This window comes from Schistocerca cancellata, chromosome 6, assembly GCF_023864275.1.
Source record: "Schistocerca cancellata isolate TAMUIC-IGC-003103 chromosome 6, iqSchCanc2.1, whole genome shotgun sequence".
NCBI classification, from domain to species: Eukaryota; Metazoa; Arthropoda; class Insecta; order Orthoptera; family Acrididae; genus Schistocerca; species Schistocerca cancellata.
In genome coordinates this window covers 422,400,012-422,419,825 of record NC_064631.1, presented here as the reverse complement: position 1 = coordinate 422,419,825, position 19,814 = coordinate 422,400,012, and the positions used below count along the sequence as shown (strand labels likewise).

The 19,814-nt window shown below is 40.9% G+C and overlaps 1 protein-coding gene across 1 annotated transcript in view; it reads left to right on the top strand.

Annotated features, from left to right (window-relative positions):
* LOC126190944 (multiple C2 and transmembrane domain-containing protein) overlaps positions 1–19,814 on the top strand; it is an 876,357-nt gene that overhangs the window by 332,519 nt on the left and 524,024 nt on the right. Inside the window, exon 4 of the mRNA XM_049931586.1 lies at positions 12,602–12,713. Within this exon, the coding sequence (XP_049787543.1) occupies positions 12,602–12,713 (112 nt within the window). The remainder of the gene's footprint in view (positions 1–12,601; positions 12,714–19,814) is intronic.

Sequence of the window (19,814 nt, the reverse complement as noted above, 5' to 3'; positions counted from 1 at the left end):
CAGTCGTCTCTCTTTCCAATCTACTCCGTTCCTCTTCAAAATATCCATCAGCTTGTTCCACTGAACTCTGTCAAAAGCCTTTTCCAAAACTATAAAAACAGCAAAGATTTCTCTACCTTTTTCGGCATTTCTTTCCCCTATAGTTCTTAACAGGCCAATAGCATCTCTTGTTCCTTTTCCTCTTCTAAATCGGAACTGCTCTTCTGCAATCCCTCTATCCAGCGTCATATAGCCTTCTACTCAACACTCTCAGCAAGACTTTAGCTGCATGAGAAATTAGACTGATGGTCTCATGCTCTTCACATTTTTTAGTGTTTCTCTTTTTCTCTGTTGGTATCATAACTGTTGCAAGAAAGTCTCCAGGCCATTTCCCTTTGTCATATATCTCGTTACAGAGGTAGACTATTTTTTTCTTGCCTTGTTTCCACAGACTCTTCAACAGTTCTGCTGGCAAATCATTAATTCCACATCTCTTCCTATTCTACATCTCCTTCAGCGCATTTTCTACTTCTGCTTCCAAAATGGTGACTCCCTTTCCATCTTCCGGCACATATTGCTCCTCTTTAACTTAGTTTCGCTTTGTATTTCATCCCCCTTATACAGACATTCAGTATATTCTTGCCATCTGTTCGAAACTTCCCTTTGGTTCTTCCGCTAGAGCACCATCCGCTCTTTCTATTTCCATGTTATTCCTCTTTCTTTTACGTTCAAAAACTATCTCACTAGTCTGTCTATACATCATTTCATACTTTCCATCTTCCTCCATTTTCTCTACTTCGTCGCATTTCTGTTTCATCCATTTTTCCCTTGCTTCTTCAGTTGCTCTTCTTAATTCATTATTCAGTTTCCTGTACCTCTTTTTGCCTTCTTCAGTTTCTAGGTTTTTCCACTTTTACCGCTCTTCTATCTTTTTTAACATGTGTTCTGTTATCAATTATATTCACGGTACAGTCTTGAAAAGGTCGTAAGGGAAAATCCCCACTTCATCGCTACCTTGGAGATGCTGTGTCCCATTGCTCGTGCGACGACTATAACACCACGTTCAAACTCAAGTTTTGATAACCTGCCATTGTAGCAGCAGTAACCGATCTGACAACTGCACTAAACACTCGTTGTCTTATATAGGCTTTGCCGACAGCAGCGCCGTATTCTGCTCGTTTACATATTTCTATATTTGAAAACGCAAGCTGATGCCAGTTTCTTTAGCGCGTCAGTGTATAAACTAAGATGCTCATGCCTTTGCTTCTGCACTCAGTAACCCATTAATTACTTAGTAAATATTTCACTCTGTTTATTTTTGTTTAACTTTTTTATCGAGATTACATATATATTGTCAATTTATTGTTGTGTGTCACACATCTGCAAGCAGAAATAAATGATTTTACGTCTATTTGTCCTTATCTAGCGGCTTTGACTAGTGTTTATGAGATCAGTATACTTTCTCCACTCCTCAGGTACAGGAATTTGCGAGTAGCAGATGGTCGTGTACTGATCACCATGAAATTTTTAGATCTGTCCTGTGTTTTAGGGTCGTGTCTGGATGGGTACAATAATCTTGTTCATTTCCCTAGTGTCAATGACTAGCCTAATATTCACTTGTGGCTTCATTACTGCTGGTAGCAGTCTGCAACAACGGCTAATGTGGTTAGTCAGTTTCCCTGATTACTTGATTGCTTATAGGTGGGCAATTTGCGTCATCCACTACATCTCTGTCAGGGAGTAGACTCCACCAGCTCTGGTTAATCTGGCTATTCTTTGGTGGGTGTTGCAACTGACTTTGGTTACTATGGCTTACATGTCGGGACCGATGACCTCAGCAGTTTGGTCCCATAGGAACTTACCACTGCTTACATATCCAGGTTTCTACCGATTATCATAATGCTTTTGCTTGCACCTATTCACATGATTGTTATGTCCGCCCCAATAGCTGATTTGTGCCGGCACGGTAGCTTAGCGTGTTCGCTCAGAGGGCTAGTTACCCTCTGTAATAAAAAAAAAAACTGGATGAACGGATCAATGAAGAACCTGAACGGGTGTCATGGGACGTCCGCCCTGAACGAATACAACGAACAATTTAGAACAAAATGAGATCAACAAAGAAGAAAAAAAATGGTCAGCGTGACTGCCGTCCTTAGGGGCCCGGGTTCGATTCTTGGCTGGGTTGGGGATTTTCTCCGCTCAGAGACTGGGTGTTGTGTTGTCTTCATCATCACTTCCGTCGCGCAGGTCGCTCAATGTGACGTCGACTGTAATAAGACCTGCACCAAGGCGGCCGGACCTGCCCCTAAGGGGTCTCCCGGCCAGTGACGCCAAACGCTCATTGCATTTTGCTGTCTGGTGTGAGTTGAGCGGTGATTTTTTTGTGTAATTGTGATTCCCATTATGGTCGTTATTAAATTTCCCATTATTTGTTACGACTTTTGCAACCTCTTGTATCACGTCTGTTGAAGCCAAGACTGATCAAAATTCTTCCAGATTCACGTTTGATACTGTGATCAATTTCTCCTGGATGTGTATTGGCAACTTTGCCTTTAATATTCACAACGCATCTCAGTGTAACACTGGGTTATCCCAGTACCGATTCGTGTTAATACATCTCTCAAAATATTTGCATCAGCTACCCTGCCATGCCTGGAATGGCTCTGGATTAAATACTTCTTTACAGAGTGACTCCTGGATCGTGGCTCACAGACTCTTTCACAATGATTTTTCAAATTCATCATACGTTTTACAATATTCAGCAGCTTCCATGGCCCACATCACAGTATCCCTCTGCATGTCGCCACTGATGAAGCTTATCTTTTGCGCATTGGACCATGGTCATGGCACGGCATAAATGGTTCAAATGGCTCTGAGCACTATGGGACTTAACTTCTGAGGTCATTAGTCCCCTAGAACTTAGAACTACTTAAACGTAACTAATCTAAGGACATCACACACACCCATGCCCGAGGCAGGATTCGAACCTCGACCGTAGCAGTCGCGCGGTTCCAGACTTTAGCACCTAGAACCGCTAGGCCGCCGCGGCCGGCACGGCATAAATACACAGATGAATATGACCAGATGCATAGTGTCCTGTTAACCAGCAAAAACCCTTGGAATTGCCCGTGTCATATTAAGTAACATGGGTGTGAACTGCATCCCAGCCCCCATGTGTAGTTTAACATGTAGTCAACGTTTCCGTTAGCATTTGTTCTGGCTTGCCTGATGTAGTTTCAGAAATGCGATTTATTTCAGAACCTTGTGTGATCAACTGTCAGTTGTGCTCTGTATCTTTCACCTCAGAAAGTTCTTGCTGCTCATTTTCTGTCTGTTCACGAAAATCTTTTCGCCATTGCAACAAATCTTGGTTTAATTTTCCCGTTCCTTCGTGGTATTTCGTGTCTGTTACGTGCTAAACAGGTGAGCCTTCTCGTACGCCGAAGAAGTAACGTCCTCGGCAAACTGTTTTCTTTTTTCTTTTTTTTGTGATTCCAACTGCTTCTTCATAGATTCCTTTTGCTCTTAAATGTTACTTACCTCATTAGATAACTACTGAACAGTTTCAGAGAGTGTAAATTGCACTACCTCATCTGTTAACCTTTTCACTTCCTCTATTATATCGGCCTGTGCTGTTTTCAAAGCTGAGAGTTCTTCCACCAGAGCATCCTGCTTTGTTGAAAGCTCATCCTGTGTTTGTGAAAGTTCAGACGACATTTTCTTTTTTTGCATTTAGGAAATCTCGGAAACTGCTGTAGAAATCGTATTCTAACCTTTTAGAGGTTTTATGAACGACTTGCTTGGTTGGATTTCTTGAGTGTTGTGTTGTCCCACTTCAGCGTCAACTCCATTTCGTTAATTTTATCTGAATCCATTGCTATCTATTTTACTATTTTCACCATAACCTGATTTTAATAAAATTTCTGAAATTCAACTTGTTTAACTATTAAAATAAATGATCACTGACCTTAATACTGGATTCAGGAGCTTGTAACAGTGGTGTTTACATCATCACAGATTAGCTGAAAAATAAATAAACATAGCGTCACCTACCTTGATTGTTGGTCTAACGAGCAGATTTCAGTTTCAAATCACGTCAAAATACTAATTACTGCATGCACTTCACTAAAATTTTGTACCGCTACTAGACTGAACGTTGATCTGTTCTAAGTTACTGCTTGATATTAAGTAAGTCAGTACACAAACACGTGAGATTGAGACTTGCGCTTGGTGCTCCTCCGACGAATTTCCTTTTCCTTGCAGTGTGCCACTCTTTTTGTTTTCTCATGTAGGATCTCCACTCGATTTTTTTTATTTTTCATGAGATCGACGAAGCAAAGAAGTGCATACAGCATTAGTTTCATGAAGTAATAGTTTACAAAATTCCGTTTATGGATCACATTTACTGATCGCTCCTTTCACAAAACGACGTTTTATGACGTGTTGTGTATTTGCTGTTGGAAATGAACAGTGTTATCTGCTTATGCTGTCTTGTGGCTTGGCGTGAAGAAAAATAAATTTTGTTGGAATATATTACATAATTTACTCTTTGTAGAAGATTGCAAAGCTGTAGGCTCGAGTTATCGTCAAGATAAATGGGAGCGTAAATCATCTCAGTTAATAGCCCTTCTAAGTCGGAACATCCTATGGTTGTTGATTGCTGACCTCCAAGAGGAAAAACTTATTTAAGGTATTGATAAATAATTTCATTCACATGGATAATACATAAAGACTTAGTACAGGAAGTTATAAGATTTATTGTTGTAACGCAATACATGTACCTTGAGGCTGAACCGCATAGGCCAAGAACAACATCAGAGTGTGAATTAAAATGGTCAACATATCCTTCCATTATTTTAATTAGCCAGCGAGTAGAACTAAAAGACGACAGAAATTTTGAATCCTACGCATATTATCGCCTCTGGAACATTATACAGTCGGTGATAATGATAGAAAACTTCTTGAACCGAGCTATCATGATACGATATAATTACAATGCTCACTTTCTTTCATTATCTGTGCTAATAAATATTTATTTTATAGTGCAATGCAAATTAACGTAAATATCACGAAGTTGCGAAGTGTGATATTTAGCATATTCATATTGTTTGTACTTAAGTTCAGTGTTTACTTCTGTGAATGAGAGTGATACGAAGTGCAGCTAAGTACTGTGTATATTTGTCTGTGACCTGCAAAACGTACATTATTAAAACGACGTTATCACGGATATCACGTGGCAATGTAATGCAAGTATCCTAAAACATAACAAAATTTTCCTTCTTATAAACGCTTCGTTACTGGCAACTAAATTTCCATTGTTTCTGCCTGCAAAATGACAGTATTGTCCAGCTGCACATGCTCCAGCTAATTTTCTTGTAACACCTCCACCTGGTGATGAGTCAATGGTACATAAAATAAATCATATCAACATTCAGCAAAGTGACCGGTCGCGTATTACTCCTATAAAAACACCAACCATCAAACGACCATGAGTCTCGGAAGCTAATCCTATATGTGGTTGGACAGCCATAGGCTACTGGTAGTCTGCCATACCTCTTCACCATGCGGGAAAAATAATAAAAAGGCACGAAAAATCATGGGAAAACATTTGTCTTTTAATTTTACGTCCCATACGAAACTTTAACTGTTCAAGGGGCGCACAAACAAAACAGTTTTGGTTGCTACGCTCAACGGTCTATTTGGGTTTCGTATGTGTTATAAAACAAAACAAAAAAGTTTATGTGCAACCTTATATTGTTTTCCCAAGTACTAAAGTGATAAGACAAGCTATCTGTGTTTATCGGCTAGTCATACATTGACGTATTTCATTGACTCGATACACAGGCTGTTTCAGGAGGAATGATAGATATTCAGAGATATGACAGGAACGATTATTCGAAGTAAGAGAGTCTAGTAACTTGGGCACTAAAATGCATGCATTAAGAGCTATGAGCACTAATTCATCTCCGATACTGTGAAACAAATCTTTTCCATTACAAGCTCTGCGTTTTCCATACTTTGAGAGGGGGTAGTATGGACAAAAACAAGAAGAAATGCCAGTAAACAGGGGCTCCAGAGTGGATACCTCAAGAACTATAATCACTTGTACATCTTCGTTACTGTGAACCACATCTATTCTACTGAAGAAGTGCACATAGCTCTTCAGGTATGCATTTTAGAGCCCATGTTTGCTACGTAATTTTTTCTACCTCCTCCCAAAATATGGAAAGCAAAGAGCTTGCAGTAGAATAGATTTGCTTCATAGTAACGAAGACGAAAAACTGCTCATACCTCTTAAGCTATGCATTTCAGATCCTTTGTTTACTAGACATTTTTTTCTTTTTTCGGTCCACACCACCTCCTCCCAAAATATGGAAAGCAAAGAGCTTGCCGTTGAAGACGTTTGTTTCATGGTATCAAAGATGAAAAATTGCTCACAGCTCTTGAGGAATGCATTTTAGAGCTCATATCTACTAGTCTGTCTTGCTTGTTCGTGTCACATCCTTGAATATCAACCATTCCTCCTGGGTCACCATGTATAATTTGCATTGGTTCTTTAGGTGCATCTGATGATGAATTGTTTATTCCGAAATGGGTCGTGAATGTTGTATGAATAATCATCATCAATTAAGAGCAGACTTAGGATGTCTGTGCTCTTGACATGATAAAACAAAGTATTTTCTTTATTTTGATCAACCAGACATGTCTCGACCAATCGCGTCTGCTGTGACTATATTTTTATCTAAAATGTGCCAGCTACGTTTTGACTTGGTAGGTGTTTTGCTATATGGGGAGCAAAATAACTGATGATCGTCGAAGTATAGAGGATATAAAATGTAGACTGGCAGTGGAAAGGAAAGCGTTTCTGAAGAAGAGAAATTTGTTAACATCGAGTATAGATTTAAGTGTCAGGAAGTCGTTTCTGAGAGTATTTGTATGGAGTCAAGCCATGTATGGAAGTGAAACATGGACGATAAATAGTTTACACAAGAAGAGAATAGAAGCTTTCGAAATGTGGTGTTACAGAAGAATGCTGAAGATTAGATGGGTAGATCATATAACTAATGAAGAGGTATTCAATAGAATTGGGGAGAAGAGGAGTTTGTGGCACAACTTGACTAGAAGAAGGGATCGGTTGGTATGGCATATTCTGAGGCATCAAGGGATCACCAATTTAGTATTGGAGGACAGCGTGGAGGGTAAAAATCGTAGAGGGAGACCAAGAGAGGAATACACTAAACAGATTCAGAAGGATGTAGGTTGCAGTAGGTACTGGGAGATGAAGAAGCTTGCACAGGATAGAGTAGCATGGAGAGCTGCATCAAACCAGTCTCTGGGCTGAAGACCACAACAACAACAACAACAACAGGTGCCACCAGTCTTTAGTCGACTGTAAAGGCTAATAGGATGTCTTGTTTTTTCGCAGTAACGTCCTCCCTTAATTTTATGTGCGCGACAGCTTTTATGAACATTGTTTTCGAGGCCTTTATGTACTTTCACTGTTATCTTTATATCGCTAATAGTGATGTGCACCAAGGTACATCATCAGGATCATTTAGTAATCGCGAAAGCGTTACGGAGATGATAGATAAACTCCAGTGGAAGACTCTGCAGGAGAGACGCTCAGTAGCTCGGTACGGGCTTTTGTTGAAGTTTCAAGAACATACCTTCACCGAGGAGTCAAGAATTATGTTACTCCCTCCTACGTATATCTCGCGAAGAGACCATGAGGATAAAATCGGAGAGATTAGAGCCCACACGGAGGCATACCGACAATCCTTCTTTCCACGAACAATACGGGAGTGGAATAGAAGGAAGCACCGATAGAGGTGCAACTTAACCTCTTACCCGTGTTTACATTCCGCGCTGACCAGTTGCAGCTGTAGCGGCGCATTGAAAGCTAAGTACTAATTAATTGTTTGTGTACAGTAGTTTATTTAGGAACTTTAGTAGTCTTCAGCCGGTGTTCTTGGTGTTTTCCGGTGAAATAACTTCAGAAGAAATTTTTGCGAACTGCTTTCAGTTTCGTTACTGTCATTAGACGTTTGATTTTCTTTCTGTGTTAGTATTTGTTATATTCTCATTTGTTGTTGATTAATACTGTCAATAATAGTAGTTACTTTCCTTGTGGAGCAAGTTCGTGATTATTGTAATCAGTTTTTAACATCTTCTTATTGTAGTAGCGGAACTTAGATAAAGTTGTTTTCTTGTTTCAATAACTGTAAAATTTTACCATGACTGAGAAGTGTGGGCTTTGCCGTAGGTTCGTGAGTAGTGGATTGCGGTGTGAGACTTGTTCGAAGTATTTTCACTGGGGGGAATGCAGTGGGGAAGCCAGTGGGCATTCTGGTAAGATCCTCTCCTGGAACTGCAGGTTATGTAGCAAGAGTAAGTTGATAGAGGAGCAGGAGCGTAAGATCTGTGCCCTTCAGGTGCAGTTGAAAAACGCACATGAGGAGCTAGATAGGATGAGGAGGGAGAAGGGGGTTGGGGAATGGGAGCTGGCTGTTGGCAAGAGATCTGCTAGGAGAAGGAGATTTTCAGATAGTTTTACTATTGGTGTTTGTAATAGATTTGACCAACTGTCAGAGTCTAGTGGAGAGGAATCTCTAGTAGCTGTAGATGTAGGAAGTATGCAGCAGACCTCAGCAGTTACGGTGGGTAGGACAGTTGCAAAGTCTAAGAGAAAGAAGAAGGTTCTGCTGTTAGGTAGTTCTCATGGTAGAGGTGTAGGCCAGCAGTTGCAGGAAGTTTCGGGGAGGGAGTACCAGGTCACCAGCATTGTGAAGCCTAATGCAGGATTGGCTCAGGTGACTTTTAACATAGGGGGGTTATGTAGGGATTTTACAAAACAGGATCAGGTAGTGATTGTGGGTGGGGCTGGTAATAGTATTGATAGGAATGGGGAGTATGACATAGATGGTGACCTGGAAAAGATAGCCACTCAGACTGGCAACACGAATGTGCATTTCGTGGAACTTTTTCAGCGTCACGATCGGCCTCATCTTAACACAGCCGTCAGGCGTAATAACATGAGACTTGGGGGTGCGCTAATGACAGAAGGCATGAGTCACATTTCAGTGGTGTCGGTGGAGTCTATCAGCAGGACGGGTTTCACTAGACACGGCCTGCACCTCAACAGGTATGGAAAGGGGAGGTTGGCAAAGCTTATAGGTGACAGCATAGGTGGGGGTGGTGGTATCACTCATGGGAAAATTCCGGTAGTTGTGGGTGTTAGAGCTGTACCTTTTTTAGATTGAAGTCAGGTGACAGGTATTCCTGCTTAAGGGAAGTCTCTCTAACAAAGAAACCACTTTCGACAAAGCTTAGGTATCCGATTAATGAGGAAATTAGTATCAAAACATACAAGGCATTAGAGATAAAGTTAGTGAATTACTTATAGATGTTGACTCTAAAATTATTGGTATATCTGAACACTTCTTAAATAAGGAGATAATTCAGAGGCTTCCTTTACCAGGATACAGGTTGGCTGGCAGCTTTTCTAGGAGCTCTTTGCGGTGTGGGGGAGTAGCCATGTATGTGAAAAACGGTATCCCATTTGAGTCAATTGATGTTTCAAAGTACTGCACTGAAAAGGTGTTTGAATGTTGTGCAGGTGTGGTTAAATTTAGTGGAGCTAAACTTCTTACTGTTGTTATTTATAGATCCCCAGACTCCGATTTCACAACGTTTTTGCTAAAGCTAGAGGAGGTTCTTGGTTCACTTTATAGGAAATACAAAAAGTTAGTTATATGTGGTGACTTCAATATAAATTGTATAAGTGATTGTGCAAGGAAAAGGATGCTGGTAGACCTCCTTAATTCATATAATCTTATGCAAACCGTATTCTTTCCAACGAGAGTGCAAGGGAACAGTAGAACAACCATAGACAATATTTTTGTTCATTCGTCATTACTAGAAGGGCATTCTGTTAGCAGAATGGTGAATGGCCTTTCAGATCATGATGCACAAATTTTAAGTCTAAAAGATTTTTGTGCTGCAACGCAGGTTAAATATAGTTACCAACGTTTTAGGAAAGCTGATCCAGTTGCTGTAGAGACTTTTGTAAACCTTATCAAGGAACAAGAGTGGCAAGATGTTTATAGTGCTGATACAGTAGACGATAAATATAATGCTTTCCTCAAGACTTTTCTCGTGCTCTTTGAAAGTTGCTTTCCGTTAGAACGTTCAAAACAGGGTACTAGTACAAACAGGCAGCCTGGGTGGCTGACTAAAGGTATAAGAATATCTTGTAGAACAAAGTGGCAATTATATCAAAACGTTAGAAACAGTCACAATCTAAATGCAGTAGCCCATTACAAATAGTATTGTAAGGTGCTTAAAAAAGTTATTAGGAAGGCAAAAAGTATGTGGTATGCAGATAGAATAGCTAAGTCTCAGGATAAAATTAAAACCATATGGTCAGTCGTAAAGGAAGTGGCTGGTCTGCAGAGACAGGTCGAGGATATAGAATCAGTGCGTAGTGGGAATGTCCGTGTTACTGATAAGTCGCATATATGTACAGTATTTAATAATCACTTTCTGAATATTGCAGGTGAACTAAATAGAAACCTAGTCCCAACAGGGAATCATATAGCGCTCTTAGAAAAAAGGGTTCCGAGACTGTTACCTGAAATGCTCCTCCATGATACTGACAAGAGGGAGATTGAGTTAATAATTAAATCACTAAAGACCAAGAACTCTCATGGATATGACGGGGTATCTAGCAGAATACTGAAGTATTGTTCCATGTATGTTAGCCCAGTACTTAGCCATATCTGTAACTTGTCCTTTAGGAGTGGTCGGTTTCCTGACCGATTAAAGTACTCGGTAGTGAAGCCACTTTATAAAAAGGGAGACAAGGATAATGTTGATAATTATAGACCTATTTCTATGCCATCGGTGTATGCTAAAGTTATCGAGAGGGTTGTATATACAAGGTTACTGCAGCATTTAAATTCACATACAGTTTGGTTTTAGAAATGGCTTAACATCGGAAAATGCTATAGTCTCTTTTCTCTGTGAGGTTTTGGACGGATTAAATAAAAGGTTGCGAACGTTAGGTGTTTTCTTTGATTTAACGAAGGCTTTCGACTGTGTTGACCACAAAATATTACTGCAGAAGTTGGAACATTATGGAGTAAGGGGAGTAGCTTACAATTGGTTCGCCTCTTACTTTAAGAACAGAAAGCAGAAGGTAATTCTCCGCAATATTGAGAGTGGTAATGATGTTCAGTCCCAATGGGGCACTGTTAAATGGGGCGTTCCCCAAGGATCGGTGCTGGGGCCACTGCTGTTTCTTATTTATATAAATGATATGCCTTCTAGTATTATAGGTGATTCAAAAATATTTCTGTTTGCTGATGACACCAGCTTGGTAGTGAAGGATCTTGTGTGTAATATTGAAACATTATCAAATAATGTAGTTCATGAAATAAGTTCGTGGCTTGTGGAAAATAATTTGATGCTAAATCACAGTAAGACTCAGTTTTTACAGTTTCTAACTCACAATTCAACGAGAACTGATATTTTAATCAGACAGAATGGGCATGTTATAAGCGAGACGGAACAGTTCAAGTTCCTAGGCGTACGGATAGATAGTAAGCTGTTGCGGAAAGCCCATGTTCAGGATCTTGTTCAGAAACTAAATGCCGCTTTATTTACCATTAGAACAGTATCTGAAATAAGTGACATTTCAACACGAAAAGTAGTCTACTTCGCATATTTTCATACGCTTATGTCATATGGTATTATTTTTGGGGTAATTCTTCTGATTCAAAAAGGGTATTTTTGGCTCAAAAACGGGCTGTTCGAGCTATGTGTGGTGTAAGTTCGAGAACCTCTTGTCGACCCCTATTCAATAGTCTGGGAATTCTGACATTGCCCTCACAGTATATATTTTCTTTAATGTCGTTTGTTGTTAGCAATATTAGCCTATTCCCAAGAGTTAGCAGTTTTCACTCAGTTAATACTAGGCAGAAATCAAATCTGCATGTAGAATGCACTTCCTTGACTCTTGTGCAGAAAGGAGTGCAGTATTCTGCTGCATCCATTTTCAATAAGCTACCACAAGAACTCAAAAATCTTAGCAGTAGCCCAAACGCTTTTAAGTCTAAACTGAAGAGTTTCCTCATGGCTCACTCCTTCTATTCTGTCGAGGAGCTCCTGGAAGAGCTAAAAAATTAAGCAAATTCCAGTGTTACATTCTTGATTTTCTTTATTTAAACTAATGACGTGTCGCCTGAATATGTTTCTTATATTTCATTTTATCTGTTTCTACAATCGTGTTATAATTTCATGTATTGACTCGTTCCATGACCATGGAGACTTTTCCTTAATGTGGTCCCACGGAACAATAAATAAATAAATAAATAAATAAATAAATAAATAAATAAAAAGGTACTCAAGGTACCTTCCGCCACACACCGTCAGGTGGCTTGCGGAGTATGGATGTAGATGTAGATGTAGACTGTTTGGGAGCGAGAGAGAGAGATGGGGAGGGGGATGGGAGGAGGGAGAGGAAGATGAGAGGATCCTGCGGGCGTGCCTGTGGGTAAGAGACTCGCTTTCGCGCGATGTCGGCACGAGTGCTGTTTTCGCGAGTGTGCGCCTCTATTCACAGGGCGACCGAGATAACGCTGCCGCTGCGGGACCCGGCCAAGACGACGGAGTACCTGGGCGAGCTGCAGCTCACGGCGACGCTGTGGCCCCGCTCCCAGGAGGACAAGGAGCAGGTGCGTAGACCCGCCGCCGCCGCCGCCGCCGCCGCCACTGCCACGGCTGTCTGAACTCTTAGTACGAGAAACGTATCGAAACATGAAAGCCGCGCTAAATCCTTCAGGGCAGCTCCACCACTGAAATGCATCAGAACCATAACTAACACTCAAACCATTATTCAGCAGATTCATTTGGGAGTTTGTCTAGGAATGTTTCCGTTGGTAATCTTTCAAGTGAGACATCTGCTAAATAGGGTGCTGGATTTCAGTAGCTAACTCCTGCGCAGAACATACTATAGGTGGTACATTCACCTACTTGTAGGCTATGTACTGACTTCAGAAAGTACAGGGTGGCGCAAAATAGATGATAGAAAGTTTTTGTCTACTACGACGTAATAAGGGTTGATATAGTCTTCTTATGATATTTATGTTACAGTAGACAAGTCAGACTTAATACAGAAGGTCTTCGAAATAGGATCCTTCTGCAGCAATACGTGTGTAGAGCCCTGAACTGAATTCCGTGATGACTTTCTGAAGATCATTTTTGGCTGCGCGTATCATTCTGGCAATCGCAGTAGAAATATCCTAGAGTGTTGGAGGAACATCTTTGAAGACTATGTCCTTCAGATAACCAAATAAAAAATAATCACACGGGTTGAGATCGTGGTTATAAGAGCGCCACTCCACACCCAGTCCAGTGTATGCTAAGGTGTCCAGGGCGACGATCCGGCGTCTGGATGATGCCTGAAGGAAGTGGAAGATATGAGCAATACGGCTTGGATGTGCTCCATCCTACATGAACCATCAGTTTCGGAGCATTAGGCCACGTCTTGCGGTCGGTACTAATTCATGTTCCAGGACTTGTCCGTATATGCCTTCCGTGACAGGTTCCTCAATAAAAATGGGTCCAATATTTCACTGTACACTGACTGCGCACCAAACAGTTAGTTTTTGTTATGAACGATAACAGCAGCTTCAACGTATGTATTCACACTACCGCTGTCACAACATTAGTGCTTCCATTCTGAAATGTGAATTGCGACATACGTCAGTTAGCTAAACAATTTTCTCAGCAACAGTACACTAATATCACTAGAAGAACCATTTACGGCGTACGGATAAACCACAGTAGAAAAATACTTTCTAACACGTACAGGGTGACAATTATTGAACTATATGAAATGAAATCGTTATGACTTCTGAACGGTTTGCGTTAAGACGTTCAAACTGCACGGTTGGCCGCGGGGAATGATGGGAATTAGTACGCAATGTATGGTTTGGTTTAGCGACGAAGCCCACTTTCATTTGGATGGGTTCAAAAATGGTTCAAATGGCTCTAAGCACTATGGGACTTAACATCTGAGGTCATCAGTCCCCTAGACTTAGAACTACTTAAACCTAACTAACCTAAGGACATCACACACATCCATGCCCGAGGCAGGATTCGAACCTGCGACCGTAGCGGTCGCGCGGTTCCAGACTGAAGCGCCTAGAACCGCTCGGCCACAACGGCCGGCTGGATGGCTTCGTGAATAAGCCAAATTGGCGCATTTAGGGGACTGAGAATCCGCATTTCGCGATCGAGAAGTCTCTTCACGCTCAACAGGTGGCTGTGTGGTGTGCAATGTCACGGAATAAGTGATATTCCTTGATGGCACGGTGACTACCGAACGGTATATGAAGGTTCTGGAGGATGAGTTCATCCCCACTATCCAAAGTGACCCTGACTTCGACGAGATGTGGTTCTTGCAAGACTTAGCTCGACCCCGTCGAAGCAGTAGAATGTTTGAAGTCCTGGAGGAGCACTTTGGGAACTGCAATCTGACCCTGGAGTAGCCAGAGGCCGCTGGCATGGGCCTGGATTGACCGCCATATTCTGCGGATCCGAACACATGCGACTCCTTTTTGCAGGGCTGTCTTGAAGACAACATGTACAGCAGTAACCCCAAAACCATTCCTGAGCTGAAAAGAGCCATTCAGGAGATCATCGACAGCATCGATGTTCCGACGCTACAGCAGATCATGCTGACTTTCGATATTTGTCTGCGCCACATCACCGCCGATGATGGCAGGCATATCGAACATGTCATAACCTAAATCCGAATGTCTGTAGTGACGTTTACATGTTGAATAAAATATGTTGACGCCGTAGTTGGTAACTAATTTACGTTTTTTTCATATAGTTCAATAATTGTTACCCTGTATTTTGCAACCACTCTGGAAGTAACACACGACGTCCCACTCCAAGACCATTGCGCAACAAGAGTGGCGCACTGTCAGAAAAGAGGACATGTTCCGGGTTTCCTGTAGACACAGTTCTGTTGTTGTACAGATAACAGGGGCATCGCAGTGTGGGAGTGGAATGGAGCGGTTACTGCAGACGTCCTCCAAAAGGATTTGGAGGACATCATGATTCTTGGGGAAAAGTGTCTAAATTGCACGCAGATTCGCCGTAAAACTCTTGCGGTATTTGTAGCGTTCAGCCATAGTGAAATGGGGCCTACAGTTTGCCTAAGGCTGTACAGACGTGAGTGATGTTGCTAGGGAAGGAAGGCCATCGACCGTAGACGACAATGCCCAGGCAGTCGAGGAAGAATACCTGAGGGGACAGAGACTTTCCAACGATGAGGACGGTCACACAGCTGTTCTCGAATCACTCTGTGACCAAGGAGCAGATTCTATCGTCGAGTCATTTAACGATTAGTAGAACGTTCCAACAGCTGTTTGCAGAAACTTGGCGACTATTTTGAAAAATAGTGTCACGTATGTGTGTCACTTTGAAATGTAGTGCAGCATTCCATAAAAGTTATTGGGCCTTCCATGATAACTTGAAACTTACTTCTTGAAGTCACCTCACAGTAGTGGGCAGTTATCCTTCTGTGACGTCAGGTCCGAAATTCCATCGATACTTCGAAGGTCTGTTGCTTGAGCAGCTTATTCCTGTTGAGACATTCCTCACCTAATACACAGGATTACTTTTGAGCGCATGTGGACATAACTATCCGGAAATTAAAAACAATTTCTATGTTTCGCCGACGTTTTAATGAGTAATTAACGTATTTTTTTAATGAGACTGACCTCCAGACAACGCCTGTGGTTGAAACAAGCAGATGCTTGGAGCACTTCATGTTTCGTGCTGACAATACGCAGTGTATATGTAGAAAGAAAAGGAGGCCACATTCGCTCGATTACATTCGCCATGTTGATGTAGCGGCCAAGACCAGACAAAGTATGATATTTCCAAAGCTAGAATCTTCTTTTCTTTAGTTCGCTACTTAGGCTACACGCATCTGAGCGAGTAACAGCAGTGCGTATTCGCAGCGAATGCGCACTATCAGAAACCGTGTCACTACGCACGCGGCGACATCACAACGATAATCACGCTGCAGTACTAAATTGCAACGTAACCATTATGGGCGTGAACCATCGGCCAAAAAAATTTCGGTATTGATTTTATTCCTGGCGTATAAGCGACATCAGCGCAGTAATTAAGGTGGCAGCTTGAACTAACAACGGTAAACAACAGATGTGCATTTGACGTTGTCAACGTTGTTATGTCACAAACCACAACGTGTCGAATAAACCAAGCGTTCAAGACTTTCTCCAGAATTTTCTGAAGAAGGGAAAAGTGTCTGCAAAGTTTTTTCTGCACACCTTGGTTCCTGAACAAAAATAACGACATGTGGACGCCTCCCTCGACTTTGAAAAATGAGGACAATTGTTTTGACTAGACTTTGTGTTATCAATAAGAACATACCACAAAACGACAAAGTGCAGAAATTCACATGGAGGTTCAACGATTTGACGACAACCGACTTTCAAGCTAATGTGACATGTGAGGGGAGTTGTATGAACGTTCTGTGCGTTGTGCCCGAGTGGAGGAAGACTGTGTTGAACGCCTAAAGCATTAAAACAACAATCTTAATTTTACTCTGTTTTTTTTTTGTTAATCCAGTCTCGAAACCTTTTGGGTTGACGAGATAGGCCAAAGAAAGGCCAAAGAAAGCAGTCGATGTGGATGCTGTACATACAGCAGTGATTATACTGACTCGGCTGAAATAGTAAAATATATTTGAAACTTTTGTTATTGACTGAAGATTTGTAGACATAAATGGATGAGCTCTCGACAGGCAGCAGATCATTTAAATTAGGACTACTTGAAGTTTTGAATAGCCACATTCGAGTAAGAACGCGGGCACATGAATACAAAGTTTATTTAATAATGATACTTGCTGATATCATTTTCTTGATCTGGCAACAAAACTCGTATGAAATTTTTTACACATACGACTCGCTTCCTAATATCAACATGGTATTCCTTGTTGGCTGTGTCCCATGTTTCAGGCAATTTCTTGATCTTTTGTATAAATAGTTTCAAATGCAAACCGGCTGAATCCATTGCCGGCAACTATTGCATCACAAATGAGCAATCCCCAACACTCTAACAACTGCAGCTTCTCGGCGGTCGGTGCGATCGCTGCAAAACAGCAAAGAACGATTCTGTCGCCTCGAGTTTGCAGCTTCGCTACCGTAGTGTGCCTGGTTTCATTGTTTCACAAGTAATACTACAACGTGAGAGGGATCTACGTTGCGACATACGATAATAAGTCGCTCGTGTGCACCTAGCCTAAAACTGTTTTGCATTTTGTGACCAACGTTTTTCGTTTAAACGAATTTTACTTTTGTAGTCGCGTTCTTTCAACTTGTCATTTAGTGAGCTGCAGAGAAGCAAGGATAGCTCCAAAATATTTGTTTCCGTGAGAAATGTTATATAACTTTTCGATTCCTTTCACCTTTATTTGAACGCCATTTGATTTTCTAAACAAATGGAGAATCCACCCTATGTATATAAACTCATTAAAGACAGTCGCAACGTATTTTAAACTAATGTAATGCTTACACAGTACTTATAAAATAATGACAAATTTTTAATGACAAACACAAAGACATAGTTGTTTTCCTTATTAGCGTACACTGTTTCTGGCTTCTTAGTAATCTTTCTCTACTAAACAAATTCAGTGCTATAACTATTTCTTAGAACTGAACAAAAAATTAGAAAGAAAAATGAAAGTACTATATTCATTTTCTTTTTAGGTTATGATGTCATAAATTACGCATCAGCCGAAGTGTTATTAAACAACGTTATAATATTTTGCTGAGTTGGAGATACTGTATCAGTTGTAAATTGACTTCGGAGGATTTGAATGAAATAAATACACAGGAGCAATGTGTTAAATTATTGACAGATATATATTTCGATTGATAAAGTCCTTAGACGTCAAATACTTGAATGTTCGACCTGACTGTTCCAGAAAGAGAGTACCTGCTTTTTCAAGTTGTCGACGTGAAGAACGAGCATGCACATATAAAGTATGATGATAGTCATTCTTTATTAACACTTTTTCGCAAAACACATGCCTATTTTTACATTTTTCAGTATCATTATTAGCTGTACAGTGTTACTATCTAGGCAGCACTTGAATTTATTTAAAATTCAACAGTTATTTACATCCATTACTTGTAATGTCAGTGTAGTGACAATTATGTCTACAATGAAACAGGATGAAACAGTACAAGGAATGGAATTCAGATCGTCTAACAACAAATAATTTACTTTTATAACGTCGCCTTCTGCTAAACAAAAACTAGTTCCATTACTTTCAGCTACCCATTTGTATCTCAGCACCTTTGTCATGTTCGAGGTATGTCATTGTATTTCTTAACACGTTTCATTTACATTCGTTATTTATGGGATGGCATTCATTCGCAGACTGTAAAGGTAAAGAGTATGTCACTTTTCACGGTCTTATATGAGTAGTCTGCGAATGTTTATTTCACATACAACTGGAAACGCTATGTCTTTTACAGCAACCGCTCCTGGATATCTGATGATGGATCAATTCCGAAAGGCGTCATATGAGCAATGAAGCCATTACTTGCCTGATGTTTGACTTTTACCATAGTGACCCACTCAGCCCGAACGCAGAATTACTGATTATTGCATTAATGTATTTCAGCTACACTCATGTAACAATGATGCGCCTAAAAATAGAAAGGTGCTCATACTGCCAAGACTCTATCAAATAAGTGTTGTAAAGCACAGGCGTCTGGCACTATGTGAAAATCAACAGCGCTCCCGCTGATGAAAGCGTTGGAAAGACATTTCCGACCTGGGTTAGTGTACTGTAATAAACATCGCAGTCGTTTATGCGACAAAGAATATGCGAAGATCCGCTTAGGGGAGCCGATGAGAAGACATTCTGCGTATCCATGATGTTGCACCCGTATTGGCTTTTGGTATATTTTGCTGGTGGTTAGGAAATGAATCTATCGCCCTTATGGTCGGATATACTCGTCAATGTGTTGAAATCACAATTCGCCATGTCAAGTCTAGTCCCCCCCTCCCCTCCCTCCATTATGGCTAGACATACATAATTTTTGTATGCGAGTAGTAGTCTGATTACCTCCCACACACGTCTGGTGATATGTCGGAACACTACCCGCAGTAACTTTACGTTACAAAAGTATAATTTCCCGACAAGTACCGTGATTATCATTTATAGCTGTATAGCGTCTGAAAAATTATGGTACGTTTATAATCACACCTGCTGTGTATCGTTTTGCATGGCCTACCATAGCTTCCCAGTGGCAAAACCCTCCCACCACATCGTCAGTACCACATTTTTGTCGAGGAATAAATAGCATAATTACAATTAAAAATCACTCGCGTCTTTTATTTATGTTAGGTACGTTCTTGCACAACGTATGCCAGATCAGGAAGAACTGACATGCTTGATATAGAAAGAATAACTTAGAAGGGTCCAGATAACTTCTACGAAAACATAACCTAAGCCCCCCCCCCCCCCCCCCCCCCACGTCTCATCCCCTCAAGATGTCTTGATTTCGCCGCTTCTACGAAATGATTTAACATATACGTCTTCCAGACAATCAGATTTGCGAACAGACTGTAGGTATTCTGTTCGTAGGATGTCATAAATAAACGCATCGGTCTCCATATTTCACAGTGAGTGCTGCATCATCATACATTGATGTGACAGGTAGTGTCTATTGGCATATTCCCATCCTCAGTATTCCCTTGCTGTATCGCTGGAATGATCA